Genomic DNA, 17,640 nt, shown 5'->3' on the forward strand with positions numbered 1-17,640 from the left:
ACCAACGGCACCAGCAACAGAGACTTTACAACAAATCAATAAACTCAACAACAACTGCATTTTCTCCTTCCACCTGCACGAACAACGGCAACAGCACGAATAGCAGCCGCCACAGAAAAAATGAAACCCACAACCCAAATCCTTCCAATATTCGATGCTGTAGTAGCTGTCATTGCTTCCATAATCTAAACACTTCCAGAAAGCCACAATTGGAGGCCAATGTATTTGCGGCGGCGGAGGTGGAGGAAGAACTACTAGTAGACTCACATGCAAATATGGAACTGAATTTAGAGACATTTTCTCCAACCCTAACCTGTAATGTTGCCTCTTCCACCACCACCAACACCAACTCCAATCATCAAACAACACCGCCTTGCAACAGTCAGCCGAGTTCTTGTTATGGACCAATGTTTTCAATATTTTTTATGATTTTTCGATTACTTTCGGCAGCACAATATCTACGTCAGCGGCGGCATCGAATTACCAGCAAAAGACAATGCCAAGATTTTTTCTCAATCCCCCCATCTAAGAAGCAAAGTACGCCGCAAAGGACCACATGTATTGCCACAACTACCTTGAGGAGTACCCTGTTCATGAGCTTATCACTACTTTGCCTATTCTTCCTATCGTCTTCGTCAGCCTCCCAGATCATCCCAACATCCACAACGCCAACAGAAACCTCGTTAGAGGCATCAATAAAAGACTTTACCAGATCAACGGAACGTGCTCTGACCACTGATATTGGTTCATCGAGGACGGAAGTACGGCTGGGACGTAAAGAGACTGGTATGTAGAGTATAAAAAATATTTATTTTTTTTAATAAACAAATCAAATAACAATTTTGCGCGTTTTTTAAGGGAAAAATCGGAACAAAGATATGCCACTAATTTTTCAAAAAAATAATAATAAATAAATAAATAAATAAAAAAGGACCACTTTGAACGAGCTGAAGGCCAGAGAGTCTTTATAGACAAACTAAGGGACAGGGAGACTTTATAGACGAGCTGAAGAACACGGAGACTTTCTAGGTGAGCATTAGCGGGGAGTCCTTTTAGGCACTATAGCAGGAAGTTTTTAATAGACGAGCTGATTATAGGGAGCCATTATATACGAGCTGAAGATTTGAAAATCTTTAGAGGCAAGATGAAGCACAGGAAGCCTTTGTGACGAGCTGGAAGACAGTGAGCCAAATTGCAAGATGAAGGGCAAGGAGTCTTTGTGGATAAGCTGAAAGGCAGGGAGTGTATAGTCAAGATGAAGGGCAAGGAGTCTTTATAGACTAGTTGAAGGACAGGGAGTATTTATGGACGAGCTCAAAGGCAGGAAGTTTTTATAGGCAAAATAAAGCAGAAAATCTTTATAGACGAGCTGAAGGTTAGGGAGTCTGTATAGACGAACTGAAGGGCAGGGAGTCTTTATAGACGAGCTGAAAGGCATGGATTTTTTTGCAGACGAACTGAAAAGCATGGAGTCTTTGTAGACGAGCTGAAGGGCAGGAAGCCTTTATAGGCGGGCTGAAGATCAGGGAGTCTGTATAGACGATCTGATTGGCAGGGAGTCTTTATAGACGAGCTGAAGGTCAGGGAGTCTTTATAGACGAGCTAAAAGGCATGGAGTTTTTTGCAGACAAATTGAAGGGCAGGGAGTCTTTATAGACGAGCTGAAGGCCAAGGAGTCTTTATAGACGAATTTAAGGCCAAGGCGTCTTTATAGAGGAACTGAAGGGCAGGGATTCTTTATGTATAGGTAAGAGTCTTTATGGACGAGCTGAAAGGCATGGATTTTTTTGCAGACGAACTGAAAAGCATGGAGTCTTTGTAGACGAGCTGAAGGGCAGGAAGCCTTTATAGGCGGGCTGAAGATCAGGGAGTCTGTATAGAATCTGAAGGGAGCTTTATAGACGAGCTGAAGGTCAGGGAGTCTTTATAGACGAGCTAAAAGGCATGGAGTTTTTTGCAGACGAATTGAAGGGCAGGGAGTCTTTATAGGCGAGCTGAAGGCCAAGGAGTCTTTATAGACGAATTTAAGGCCAAGGCGTCTTTATAGAGGAACTGAAGGGCAGGGATTCTTTATGTATAGGTAAGAGTCTTTATGGACGAGCTGAAAAGCATGGAGTCTTTGTAGGCAGACTGAAGTGCAGGAAGCCTTTATAAGCGGGCTAAAGGTCAGGGAGTCTGTATAGAAGAGAAGCAGAAAGTCTTTATAGACGAACTGAAGTGTAAGGAGTCTTTATGTATAGGCACCATGAAGGGCATGGAGTCTTTATAGGCGAGATAAAACAGAGAGTCTTTATAAACGATCGGAAGCAGAGAGTCCTTATAGACGAGCTAAAAAATAATAATACCTAAAATAGATCGGGATTTGTATATGGGGGCCATGCCATTGTAAATTGCTGCCAGGAGAAAACGATATACCAGATTTTGGAAAATTGGTCTAGGACCTTGAACATAGCGAAAATGTTACGGGAACATTGTATGGGGGCTATGTAGGAATAGGGTCTTATATTGAAAAGGTCCTAATAAGAAATGGCACAGAATGCTTGGGAACTTCTCAAAATGTCTATAAAGGCTAGGCTAGACCATTATAACGAACCCTATTTATAACCAACCCAATGAGAACTCAAAATATTTTTAATTAGTGCCAGTTCGCTTTGAAAAAACACGTCTGAAATCCTAAAAATAATTAAAATTGGCGACTATCCGATCGTGGACTGATAACTGTTAGTTTTGGTAGGCAAATTTGTCCACAAATGAGAACCTATAAAATATCAAAATACAGGCAATTAGGTTGAAAAAATGTATTTGAAAACCTCTAAGTGCCTAATATTGGGGATAGAGCCAAATGGGGTAATACCAAATGCCAAAATATGAGTCAATATCGATTTATTTTATTTTGAGGTTACCTTTATATGGCGGCTAGACCGAAACATAGGCCGATATTTGCAATTTTTGGTAAGATGATTTGCTATACAATGAGAACCCAAAATATCAAATTACAGCTAATTTGGTTGAACATCGTGTCCAAAAACCGAATAATGGATGTAACGTTATAAAATGCGGAACAATATTGATAATTTTTGGTAGTAATACTAAGTTACATTCAATTTGGTTTAAAAATCGTGTCTCAAAATACCGAAAATTGAGGTTATCTTTATATGAGGACTATACCAAAACATGGACCGATATTTATAATTTTTGGTAGGAAGTTTTTTTTTGCCACTCAATAAGAACTCAAAATAACAAATTAAAGCTAAATCGGTTGAAAAACGTGTCCAAACCCTCTAATATACTGAAATTCGGGAGATATCGTCATATTGAGGCTACCTTAAAAAGTTTTGATAGTAAAATGTGCTACCCAATGAGAAAACGAAATACCAAATTACAGCTAATTTGTTTGAAAAACGTGCCGATAATCGTCAAAATAACGAAATATGGGGGCTATCCCCAAAACATGGGCAAATATTGATAATTTTTTGTAGGAAAATTTGCTACCATGTGAAAAACACAAAGTACCAAATTATAGGCAATTCGATTGAAAAAAAACACCTATCAATATCCCAAAAAATTACCTATTACATGACAGCATCCTGAAAATTTCTTGTTCTCTAAGCAATTTATTTTCATTTAATATCACATTACCATTCCCAAAATGAGAAAAAAAAACAATAATTACCTCAGCCTCAGGAAAAATGTTTACTTTACCAGCTGAGCGATCCTGTGGCGCTTTCCTAACCTCAAAAAAAATTGTGTTCGGTTAATTGATAGCCAAATTAAGCTAATTAGTATTAATTACAAATATTATCGGATATGTATCTAATACGAATCTATATAACTTAATCAATTGGTGTACAAATGTACGTATGTACATATGAATTTATGTACATACGTACACGTGTAGGTTTGTTTGTTCTTACTACAATTCTCTCTCCACATTCTCAGATAAAAAAATACTACGCAATAAAAACATAGTTTATTAAATGAACATATTTTCTTACTACGCAATATTTTGCACAATAAAATAAAAAGAAGAAGAAAACGTGTAAAGAGCAAGCAAATTGCATATGGTGGCGACGACAATGGTGGGTGAATCAATCAAAAATATACAGTGGGTTTAATGGACATTTTTATTACACTAAAAATATATGAAATTTATTTTGTAAAATTACTCTATAAAAAAATACTGTAATGTCCCTTTAAAAATCCTTGTAAACATCGGCATCCTTTTACATTTCCATATTTAAATTTTGCTTAGAAAATAATATCAAAAATTTATTAATTTCTCTCCTTCTCTTTTCCAGTTTGCAAATCACTCGATATACGCAATAGTCCAGCAATGCTACGACAATTGGCCAATTGTACCGTTATCGAAGGTTTCCTTCTAATAACACTAATCAATACTCGTACCTATTTTCCATTTAACGAAACATTCCCCCTGCTAACCGAGGTCACGGATTTTGTTATTGTCTATCAGGTTGGCTATTTGCGTTCGCTCAGCCAAATCTTTCCCAATCTCAGCATTATACGTGGACGCACCAATTTTGAGGGCTACGCTTTACTGGTGGTCTCCAATTCGCATCTAGAGGATTTGGGTTTACCGAAATTGACAATGATCGGTTCGGGTGTTCGCATCGAAAAGAATAAAATGTTGTGTTTTGTTCACACCATCGATTGGAGTCAAATTGTGGCATCGAATACAACGGAAGTGTATATTGGCGTGAGTATTATTGTTGTTGTTGTTGTGCGATTGTCATAATTATGTATGTGTGTCTGTGTTGCTATTGTTTTTTTTTATTCAAATGCAAAGTAAAGAAAAAATATTCACATTCATTTGTCTTTCTATTTTTAGGTAAATCGTGATCCCATCGAATGTCCATCGTGCCCTGGTGATCTAGATAATTCACCAAATAATCCGGGTTGCAGGCTACATCATGGTCGTCGTAATTGTTGGAATAATAAAGAGTGTCAAAAAAGTAAGTAAACAAATCAATTGCCAGTAACCTCATAAAATAAGCTTTAATGTTTCATCTTCGGAAAACATCGGTAAAATTAGTTTTCTATAGAAATCGACATTTTTATACCCCCTATCATGTGGCGGACATTCAAAATATGCTAAATAAATTGAAAAACTTGCTGAAATAAAACTAGTAAGGAAAGTCGTAAAGTCGGACGGAGCCAACTATATGATACCGTTCACCACTTTGAGTATATTTAACAGATACATCCTTATAAACGTCGCATTTTCGAAGGACCATTGCATGAACTAAAATATGTGATCTCATACTAAATTCTTCATTTGATCCAATATAGAGTCGTTTGCTTACAATGGGATAAAATAATTAAATCGATATAAAACAAATCGCAATCGGACATGCCTTAATTATTTGGAACCCAATTAAAAGGAAGTCGGTGCACCATTTCTTATAAAACGGACGAAAATGTATATGGGAGCCATGTGAAAATCTGAATCGATTTTCTCGAAACTTAACACACATCATTCTAGACTTCAGTACGCTATGCCAAATTCCGTGCCAATCGAAAGATATATTGGAACTTTGATGCTTAATTAAAATAAAATCGGGCGAAATTATACATGGAGCTATATCTAAATCTGAACCGATTATCACGAAACTTAACATACACCATTCTATACTTAATGCAGTACGCTATGCAAAATTTCGTGCAAATCGAAAGATTTATGGGGACTTTGGTACACCATTTCTATTAAATCGGATGAAAATATATATGGGAGCTATATCTAAATCTGAACCGATTTTCTCGAAACTCAACACACGTCCATCTGGGCTTAATTCAGTATGCTGTGCCAAATTTCGTGCAAATCGAATTATATATAAGGACTTTGGTGCACCACTTACATAAAATCGGACGAAAATATATATGGGAGCTATATCTAATCTGAACCGATTTTCTCGACATTCAGCACACGACCTTATAGACTCAATTCATTACGCTATGCCAAATTTTGTGCAAATCGAAAGATATATAGGGACTTGGTGCACCATTTACATAAAATCGGACGAAAATATATATGGGAACTATATCTAAATCTGAACCGATTTTCGCCAATTTCAATTGGGTTCGGCCATGGGCCAAACAAATGAGCTGTACCAAATTTTATCCAAACCGGATTATAAAATGGCCTAGCCAACGTAGTCGCTGCAGTTCGATCCGTCTGTCTTTGTCGATGTCTGAGAATAGATGACGAAGCTCATGGTGCAATCGTCGGCGATATTCACCATCGGAGCAGATCGGCCCATAGATCTTCCGGAGAGTTGTTTCTCTCAAACACTCCACGAGCTGCCTCATCTGCTTGCGCAAGTACCCAGGCTTCAGATCCATACAACAGGACGGGTAATATCAGCGTCTTGTAGAGTGTGAGTTTGGTCTGGCGAGAGGTGGCCTTGCTTTTGAGTTGCTAACTCAGATGATCTGTTGACTAAAACTATTTTGATGTTATTAGATTTGTTTATAACGGTACCGAGCTATATAAAATAGTTCACTACCTCGAAGCTGTAGTTTTCAACTTCCACAGTTGGTCCGAGTCTACTGGACGTCTTGCGCGTTGATATCATCAGCGTGGTCTTCTCGCCATTGGCAGACTCCTTCTCAATTTGTTCAAATGTGGCTGTTACCGCTCGCAACGTTAGACTCATTATGTTGATGTTTTTGTTGTAGTAGCAGCCCTATTGCTTTTACACAATGGGCTGAGGTGACAGACGTTGGCCGGGTAAGACACGGGTCATTTCGGATCGTAGACCCTTGTGTCGTGGAAACGATTATGTCGATGTCGTCGGCGTAGGCGAGAGATCTTTCGTAAATTCATTATACACTCCAACTTATTTTGAAGAGTATAAAAATACATCTGAGAATCCATATTCTATTTTTTGTTTCTATAAAAAAAAAAACTACGAAAAATTGAGGTTATATTTTTTTTCTCATAGCTAAAAATTTTATACAAATATTTTTTTTAATCTTTTTCTACTGAATATTATTGAACTTCATCCTAAATTCATTTGTATTTGTTCATCGCTCTTCTTCTAGTTTGTCCTCAGAGATGCCGTCACAATTGCGTTGATGAGAACACCTGCTGCAATGAAAAGTGTCTGGGCGGCTGTTCGCCCGATAATGTTAACGAATGTGTGGTGTGCCGCAGATATTCCTATAATAAAACCACCTGTGTTGATTCATGTCCTGAGGGACTATTATATGTAAGTTGGATCCTCTCTCTCTCTCTCTTTTAAAAAAATATATTTCAAATTTATCTCATATTTTTCAGTTTCTGGATCGTCGGTGTTTAACCACTGAAGAATGTATTGGAATTAGTTCAATATTTGAAGATAATAAGGCCACACCGTTAATACCATTCCAAGGGAATTGTACTGTCAGATGTCCCGAAAAATATATGAATGAAAATAAGACATGTGTCCCATGCATTGGAGAGTGTACCAAAAAATGTGAAGGAATCGTTATCGATGGAGCAAGTCGCGCCAAGGAATATAATGGCTGCAATAAAATCGAAGGAAATTTAATCATCAATGTCAAGAGAGCGAGTGAGTTATATTTTTTTGTGATTTTGAGTAGCCTGCAATTATCCATTTTCCTTTTTTTTTTTGCTTTTTCAAAGGTCAAATTAATGCCGAATTGGTTTATGGTCTGTCATCTATTACCACAATTACGGGGTATTTGAAAATTCAGGGTACTGTTGGCTTGTTAAATTTGAAATTTTTACCAAATTTAAAAACCATCAAAGGAGAAGAACTCGTTGACGACAAGTAAGTCGAAAGCAGCATATTGTATACAAAAATATTGGATTTTTCTTAATTCCATTCCAATTTCGCCCTCAGATATGCATTATATGTTTTGGATAACACCGATTTGGAGTATTTATGGGATCAATCACAAAATGTCAGCATCGAAAATGGCAAAGTGTATTTCCATTTCAATCCCAAGCTTTGTGTGTCCACAATTAAGGATTTACTATTGCCGATATTGCATCAAAAGGATTTCGATGTAACTGAGGTGGCCTTGGATTCCAATGGTCTTAGAGGTTCATGTGAGTGAGATCACAATGCAATATTCCTACCAACAAATCAAATCAATTCTGTTTTATTTCGTAAATCAAATTTATCGTCATCCTCTTACAGGTAACAGCACCACCTTGGAGGTAGAGGCTTTCAATGTCAAATCTCTCATTGCCTTTGCGCGCATAAAAAATCCCCTCAAATACGACGATGAACGTACCTTTATTGGTTATCAATTCTATCATATGGAAGATCCCTATGGCAATGCCACAAAATATGCCTATAAACCATGTGATGATGAGTATGTATCCAATGTTTAGACATTTTCTTGGCTTGGTATTAAATTCCCCCTTTTTTTTACATATTTTCCTTACTAGTTGGATTGTGGGTGAACCTACCAAGGATCCCGTCTACATTTTCAGTAAACTCAAACCGTACACCCAGTACGCCTTCTATGTCAAAACGATGACAATTTCCACGGAGCGTCGCAGCGGTCAAAGTGATATTAAACATTTCACCACACTATCGTCGCGGCCATCGAGAGTGCGCAATTTGAAATTGTATGCCAATTCGAGTTCTGATATTGTCATTAGATGGTCACCACCGGCTACAGCCAATGGCAAATTGGTTGAATATAAAATACGTGCCATCTATGAAACGCCGGTAACACAATTGGAATCGCGTAATTATTGCAAAGATCGTAAGTATTGGAATTGAAGAAATTTTAGAAAATTTCCAATATCTGTATCTGTAAAGTTAGGGTCGATCGAATGTGGTGTCTGATGATGGTTCTAAAAATTGTTATGAACTAATATAAAACAACAACAATTTATCGAATTCTCATTTTCACAGCCCTCAAGGTTGCCAACACTGAAGATATCATTCCAAAGACTACAATAACAGAGAAGCCACTACATATATCGGACGATTGTAAATGTCCCAAAGGTGGCCAGAAGGGGCCAATAATTACCGATGAAACAGAAATACATGCCGATATCGAATTGGAAAATGCCTTACAGAATTTCATTTATGTTAAGTGAGTTGTAACATGCCCCCTCTCTCTCTCTCTCTATATATATATATATATATATCCCATTATTATAATCAAAATTGTTTCCCACCATTTTATTTTTTTTTTTAGAAAACAAACTAACAATACCACAAACAATAATAGCACGGGCACAAACAGTAATAGCAAGGGCACCAAGAATAATATCATGGACACCAAGAATAATATCATGGACACCACTGAAATGGATCTATTAAATCGAAGTCGTCGTGATGTTATTGAAACCTTGGAAGCGGATGATAGTTTTATATTACGTCACATACGTGAAGCACCCATTAAAACAACCAGCAGCAATGATACCCAAGTCGCGGCAAATAAACCACGTATGGATCCAACCGGATCATATTATGAATATTTTACAACTTCTGTGAATGCGACCACTTTCGAATATACCCTGACCAAATTGAAACATTTCACCTACTATAAAGTGGAAATCGAGGCATGTCGTGAAAGTGAAATAAATAATGATTCGGAAAATTGTAGTGTCATTGTGAATGAAAGTAAACGAACACTTAAATTGGGTAAGTTCAAAAGAGAGAATATTTTAATTGATTTTCATCTAAAAAAAAAAAACAAAATCTTTTTCCGATCTTCATACAGCCGATGTTGATCGTGTGGAGAGCTTATGGTGCAGTACAGAATCCACAAATTCGTCACGCACAAACGTAAGGCTATTTTGGAAACAACCAAAGAGACCAAACGGTGCTGTAGTATCCTATATCATCTACTATGTACTTAAGACGCGCGATGAATACGAAGAAAAGAAATGTGTTACCGAGGGGGATTTCATCAAATATGATTATGAACATAATGGCTATGTGCTGAGTGATTTGCATAGCGGCAATTATAGTATTCGCATTAAAACGAACACCTTGGCGGGTGAAGGTTTGGATTCCGAAACGATATATGTTTTCATACCGGTAATTAGAATTTGATTTTTTGTGGATGAAATATTTTCTATCATCATGGTTGTTTTTTCTTTCTTTTTCGTCTTCTTTTCAGGACAAGACCTTGGATCCAAGCATTATAGCTGGCATAGTAGTGGGATGTTTTGCCCTTATTGGTCTAATCACCGTAATTGTATATCTAATATTACGCAAACGTATTCTACCGCCAACCGACCTGAAACCGTTCCCCCCCTCTATGAATCCACATTATATAAGTGTAGAATATATACCCGATGAGTGGGAAGTGGCCAGAGAAACTGTCATACAATTAAATGCTTTGGGCCAGGGTTCGTTCGGTATGGTCTATGAGGGTATACTGAAGAGTAGCAAAGGTGACACTCCATGTGCCATTAAGACGGTCAACGATAATGCCACCGATCGTGAGCGAATTAATTTCCTAAAGGAGGCCGGTGTTATGAAAAAATTTGATACATATCATGTGGTGCGTCTTCTCGGTGTATGTTCGAGTGGTCAACCGGCTCTGGTCATAATGGAGCTAATGAAAAATGGTGATTTGAAAACATATTTACGTGCTCATCGTCCGGACGATAGAGATGAAGTGGCTGCGAGAAATCTAAGACATCGCGGTGCCATGTCGTCACAGCCACCACCGCTAAGTCGTATCTATCAAATGGCCATTGAAATTGCTGACGGAATGGCATATTTGGCGGCCATGAAATTTGTACATCGAGATTTGGCGGCCAGAAATTGTATGGTTGCCGCTGATTTAACAGTGAAAATTGGTGATTTTGGTATGACTCGAGATATTTATGAAAATGATTATTATCGCAAGGGTTCAAAGGGTGAGCATCGTATTCTATGGTTCCGAGGTAAAATAACTGAATTTAATGTGATCATTGCTTTTATTATTAGGTTTGCTTCCTGTACGCTGGATGTCACCAGAAAGTTTAAAGGATGGCGTTTATTCAAGTGCCAGTGATGTTTTCAGTTATGGTGTGGTATTATGGGAAATGGCCACATTAGCTTCCCAGCCATATCAGGTAAGTGTTACTTTTTTATACCTTTTTTATACTTTGTGCATATGTTTGTAGCAGGCAAAAGGAGAGGAGATATACACATGATTCCTTTTGTCATGAATTTGCTAAACGAATTGCGCTTTTTTTCATCTTTTAGGGCTTTTCAAACGATCAAGTCTTACGTTATGTTATCGATGGTGGAGTAATGGAAAGGCCAGAAAATTGCCCCGACAAATTGTATATGTTAATGCAAAAATGTTGGCAGCATCGAGCGACAGCACGTCCAACATTTATTGAGATCATACGCTACCTTTATGATCTTGCGGATCCGCATTTTCGTGAGGTATCATTCTATAACTCACCCGAGGGGCAAACCATATTGGAGAAAGAATTGGCTGGTGAGTTAAAAGAAAAAGAAAGATGTTTTTTGTTCTTAGAATGACAATAAAAACATTTTTCTCTCCCCCACGTCCCTCATTTACAGAACGCAATCAAAGATCTGGTGATGTTTTCGATGATCTCGACAATGATATGGAAGATGTAACAACACCATTACGTCTCGAAGAATACCGATTAAATACCGATAATAATTCTTCAATAGACCATCGAGGCGACTCTTCAATGGTCATCGACGATGATGCAGCCCATTCACCATACAGGTATGTTTCGCTTTCCTTCACATTTTGTTTCCTTTGATGTTTTGTCCTCTACAATGTCTATAGCATTGAATCGCCAATGGTAATCAGCAGTACACCAGATGAACAATCACGCAGTAGTTACAATGTACCGGGTAATTTATATCCAAATCGTCATTTACTCAATTCGGCACCATCTACATCGGCCGGCATACGAAAACTGGGATCTAGTTCGACTAGTCACAGTCAGTTGACACACCCGCACACACATCCACATCATCGTAATCTCTATCAACCGACAAAGTTCTTGCAACAACAACAGTCGAGAGTACATCGTGACTCGGAGGATGGCGATGCCTATGTTCAACCAGATTTTGATCCGCTCAATGAGGAGAAACGAGATTCCGATGAACAGGGTTATGAGATGTACGATCCCAGTCCAAATTATAGTGAACATGTACCGCATGGTGGTAGTGGTGCGGCGGGTGATGTGGATGATGATGAAGATGATTTTGGTAATCAATCGACGGCGGGACAAAATCTCTTGCAACGTCCCAGAGGCGGGAAACAAAAGCAACCGACCATTATGCCATTGTCCACATCAATGCCAGACGATGTTATTGCCCAACAGCAGGTACCATCATCGTTACACCCCTCAACTGCATCGGCAGCTTCCTCGAATGCATCATCGAAAGCCACAACGACCGGTGGCGGTAAGTACCCCAGCCTCAGAGCTGTGGCTGATTCGGCACGCAATCGTGTAATGAACATGAACAAACATATCTTTCACAAACGTTCCGGTAGTAATGCCAGCCACAAAAGTACAAATTCCAATCCGACAACGGGAGGGGCGGGCGGTAGTATTAGTAATTTGGCACGTACAGGTCGTGGCAAGAGTATGAGCGGCCAAAATCTGGGCACCATTGAAAGTGGTGGTAGTGGCAGCACGGGTAGCTATACTGGACATCCGCGTTTCTTTTCCACCTCCTCGGGTACCAGTGATAATACCAATTATCGACGTTTGGATGACGATGATACAAGTCGTATACGACCACGCCTACACTCGGCCTCGGCATTTATGATGGGATCATCACAACCGACCTATAAAATGTTGGATGAATCCCTTAACACCTCGGGCACAACATCAACCCTAAATACCACCCTGGGTGGTGGAGATACTACCAATTATGAAATAATGCAACCTGGTGGTAGTGCTACACCACTAATAGAGAATGAGACTGGATCCACGTATGTTATGATGAATGAACCTTCGTCGCAAAAGAAAATAGCTGATGCAGGTGGTGGCGGAGGAATGGGTGGTGGCATTATGGACATTGGCGATGTGGCAAACTATCAAATAATGTCACCGCTAATGCCAGGGAACTCTAGTAGCAACCCAGTATTACCAAGATCAGGATCAACGGCAGGCCAGCTAACACGACCTGTACTTGGCGATCGCCTTAATACCTTTGCCAATATGGCGACAACAGCAGCATCTTCATTAAATTATGACAGGCATCATAATGATGAGAGTAGTTTCATCAATAATGATTATGATGCAAATCCTCCCAGAACAAGAACAGCATCAAACGACATACCCATGGATGATTTATCATTAGTGAGACGTAACAGTAGTAGTAATAGTAATAATAGTAATAGTAATGACAGGACAACGAAAACCGATCGAAGTCGTAGCCAAAGTAGTAGTAGTGGCAAAAGTGCAACAAACACTGCCTCCCTATCGGTAACGCCTACACCAACATCACAACAACAACCGCCACTAACAAAGCCGTTAATTGATACATCGGCGACAGCAACAAACGCCGCACCATTGTCCTCGAAATTTTCACGTAAAGAACAATGGTTTAAAGAACAACAGCAACCAACGACCACAACACCAACTTCACAGCTACCCCCACAACCACCACCAAATGGTTTTGTGGGCCGTGAATCGTAAAATATAAATAACAACAACAACGAAAAAACATGATTAACCTTTTTAATCATTATTACAAATGAAAAAAAAACGAGATCAAGACTCGCGAATAATTTAAGGCCGGATTTTGTTACAAAATTGTTATGTTTTTGTTTTAGGCTTTAGAAAATACAAGGTCGTCCAACACATTTCTAAGAATTCCCTATACGCAACACATATAAGGGTATGTAATTATAAATACATTTGTGTGCTCGATATTTTTAAAGAATTTTTACAACCTCGACATAACCTCACATTTTTAGGTAATACAACAATTACCTATAAATGTGAGGTTATGTCAAAGAAAGAGTTTAAGAGATTTATAAATTACTCTTCAAAATAAATAGTTCAAAAATAGAAAAGTCATAGAGATGAAAAATCACACGGATAACTTAAAGTGCCTTTCCGACATCAGACAATTTAATTCGTAAAATCTCACAAAATTAAACGACACGAAAAATAAAATGTTAAAAAGGGAAAGCTAAACAAATTTCCACAAATACCCAGAAAGTAATTCCATATTCATAATCTTAAACAAAGAGTTATGTTATGTGGCAAATAACAATTGAAAATATTTTATTTTATAAACTCTTTCCTTAAGAAATGGTTATCCTTTAACAAGAATATACAAATTACTAAAAATATATCCAATGAGATCCCTCTCCAGTCTTCGAAAATGCGTACTGTTGGTTGGATACTTTCGAAACAAGCTACTAATTGTTTTATTGTTCGATTTTAAATTGATTCAGATGCCTAGCAAAACACATTAAAAACACGTTACAAAGTCCGGCTAAGAATAAACCAAATATGTATTTATACACACACACACACATAAAATCCATACAAGCAAACAAACATACATACGAATTCATTCACTTCTTATAGGAACAATAACAACAACCACAACAATTTAAACTACTGACTTAGTTGAATATACAACTGCGTTTGTAAATAATTGTGAAAATATAAAAATAAAACAACAACAAATGCCCTAAAATACTATAAAAAAGAATAATAAAATATTATATAGAAATATAAAGAATACGGAAATTTATGTACATATACCCATATACATATGTATATATATTAATATATACTAACAATAATTGCATTATTAAATTTATATATATTTTATATTTAAAGATAGGGGAAACAACAAAAACACAACATTTTGAATGTTTATATATTTAATAAAAAAAACAACAAAACAAAAATATAGAATATATTTCAAAATATACATACGTACATTATATATTACACACACACATACAATACATATTAAGAAGAAACCTAACAGTAACATCAACTTAATTATACGCTTACCATTATAAAGAAAAACCAACAAACGAAATATATTAAAAAAAAAAAACATAAAAAAAGAAAACGAAACAAAAAATATCTTTGGATGTAACAATAAGCAAGAAATAGGAAAAACAAACATACATACATAAACAGAAACACTACTAAGAAATTAAAAAATAAATAAATGCAAAATATACAAAACAAAGTGTTTAGGAGAAGAAAAAAGCAAAAGAACTATATATAATTGAATATACCAATAGGTTTATATATAACATTAAAAAAAATGAACCCTTCAAAAATATATTTATATATACATTTCTATATATAAATATATTTATACCTATATATACATAGTAATTATTTATATACAAACAAAAAAATCTGAATATATTTTATACAATTACAAATTAAATGCCAAAAACAAACACAAACAGAAATAATAAAAAAACACTACACATACACACACAACCGCAGAAGAGGAGACATTAACAAAAAACAAATATATCATTATTGGATATAAAAACAAACAAAATCTTATATATAAATCAATTTATATATATATATATATATATATATATATAGTAGTACCAAGAAATCTCCTCAAGGGAAAGATTATATACTCTTTATACAAAACAAAAATAAATATATATACTATATAAATAGCAGAAAAACAAGAAGAAGCAAACAATTCCATAACAAGTTCAAATGTTTTTTTTTTTTAACAAATAATTGATTTTGATTCTATAGAATAAAAATTTTGAAGTTTTTGTTATACAACATTTACAGAATACAGGAATAAATTATTGAAAGCTGACATTAAAAACAAAACTTTTAATAATAGAGAATAAGACACAAAAATGTGGGAAAACAACTGAAGGAAGACTTTATAGACGATCCGAGGCAGGCAGTATTGATTGGTGAACTTTTGCCTGTTTTTATATACCATATACCAGCTGATGAAAGTAGACTTTGAAGGCGAACTAAAGTTTGCCTTTAAATACAATCTGAAGGTTGCCATTAAAAACGTGGGAAATCATTTAGTCTTCATAGACAAATTTTAACCGGTAGTGTCTTTATAGACCGACTGAAGAAAATCTTTATAGCCACCTATGTATTTTCTGATTAAGAATCTGATAATTTCTTCAGCATTGATTTCATTTTAAACTTTGAAAGAGGCATGAGATCACTGACCCCATGGAGTTGTTACATCCTGGTGCCTTTATTTCAACGTAGGTTTTATGAGCCACTTCAAAAGACTCATCAACTGATTGCTAAATCTACTGTGTGACCACCGCTTCTATTTTTATGTCCCCAACTAAGACTAACACAATATATTTCTAAAGAAAAATTTGTCCCCTAGAAACATTTTAATAAAATTCCTAAAAATTAAAAACAAAGAATTAAGTACAAGGTTGTTCTACAATAATCTCCCTTTTAAAAAAATTAAATTTAATTTCCAAATGTCATTAAACCTAACCTAGAAAACCTATTGGAATCAAAATCAAGTTCTTTTATATAATAAAAACTATGTAAAAAAAGAAAAACTTTTGAGCTTGTTCTACTACTTACAGTGCAATTCATGTGTTCTTTAATACTACTATATTGTTAAAACTACAACAACAACAAGAAAAAACAGTTATATATATTTATTCTGGAATTTGTTAACAATACTCGTAAATAGCTTGATCTATATAAATATTAAAAAATATATCTGATATCTAGAAAAAAATCTAACAACAACAATTTAATAATGATGTCTTCGTCTCATATATAAAAAAAATAATACATAAATAAACAGACACACACACACGTATACATTCTCAGACATAGCCACAAGTCATATACAACACCTAAAATACGTAGAGTATAAAAAAAAACAAACTAAACAAAGTTGGGGTTGGAGTTAAACAACACACGTATGCTTGTATATAGAATAGCTAACATATTTTTGGAAAATTGAATTTTTTTAAAGTGCAATATCTATTACTACAACATTTTTTTAAGGGGACCCGATATATAGCGTTTTTCTCGAAACGGTTGTTTTTTTTACGAATGGCGGCGGGCACGATCATTCAAAAACTATTAATCTAATCCGTTCCAAATTTTCAAACACGTTATTATGTACATGCATAGCTATCATATGAACCAGGATACATTTAATCGCTCAAGATCTTCCTTAATTTCTAATTTCATTTGTAGTCAAAAATATTGAATTTTCCAAAAAATCCAATTTCATAGGCCCTCTATTTTGTTAATTTTTTGCGACGTTAGTAAGAATGTAATTTTCTTTAGTTAGAAAAACCAAAAACAACAACAAAAATGATGTCCAATAATTTGCTTATCCTTTGCCAGCCGTTTTAAAATTGGGGAGGTTCCTCAAGGGAATAGAAAAGTCCTTATTTTGAATGCCGGGCATGATATCGGAATCCAAACATCGGAATCCAAAAATTCCAACGGTGTTACAAAGGGTACATGTCTGGTTCTCGTATGAACTAGGATTATTGGCTTCGCTCAAAAATCAGCAAAATGGCGGACCTTTAAAAAATATATTTTTGAAAAATCGCCTATTCTTTAACACAAACGAAGTTAAAAAATAAGGAAGATGTTGACCGATTGCATTTATCCTAGTTATTACGATAGCTATACACTCACAGGGAAACGTTGCAAAATTTGGAATCGATCGGATTAATAGTTTT

General features: G+C 36.1%; 1 protein-coding gene across 1 annotated transcript; it reads left to right on the forward strand.

The window, feature by feature from the left end:
• The first annotated feature begins 764 nt into the window (after positions 1-764).
• Positions 765-13,624, forward strand: LOC133322177 (insulin-like receptor). The gene is made up of 17 exons (XM_061531221.1): positions 765-786; positions 4,299-4,714; positions 4,847-4,970; positions 7,060-7,226; positions 7,295-7,568; positions 7,643-7,790; positions 7,863-8,071; positions 8,163-8,340; positions 8,417-8,739; positions 8,892-9,075; positions 9,181-9,629; positions 9,709-10,028; positions 10,111-10,858; positions 10,929-11,056; positions 11,190-11,430; positions 11,517-11,691; positions 11,755-13,624. The coding sequence occupies exons 2-17, from the start codon at positions 4,334-4,336 to the stop codon at positions 13,622-13,624; spliced, it is 5,919 nt and encodes a 1,972-aa protein (XP_061387205.1). The 5' UTR covers positions 765-786; positions 4,299-4,333.
• The last annotated feature ends 4,016 nt before the right edge of the window (positions 13,625-17,640 follow it).

The sequence above is a fragment of the Musca vetustissima genome, unplaced genomic scaffold (assembly GCF_032173495.1).
Source record: "Musca vetustissima isolate MV318-11 ecotype Yass unplaced genomic scaffold, APGP_CSIRO_Mvet_v1 utg9148, whole genome shotgun sequence".
NCBI lineage: Eukaryota > Metazoa > Arthropoda > Insecta > Diptera > Muscidae > Musca > Musca vetustissima.

Bases quoted from the DNA above. Each gene is read 5' to 3' on its own strand.
- LOC133322177 (XM_061531221.1), top strand. From the start codon at position 4,334: ATGCTACGACAATTGGCCAATTGTACCGTTATCGAAGGTTTCCTTCTA. The intron at 4,715-4,846 runs GTGAGTATTATT...TTCTATTTTTAG, and splicing joins CAACGGAAGTGTATATTGGC to GTAAATCGTGATCCCATCGA. The intron at 9,630-9,708 runs GTAAGTTCAAAA...ATCTTCATACAG, and splicing joins TAAACGAACACTTAAATTGG to CCGATGTTGATCGTGTGGAG.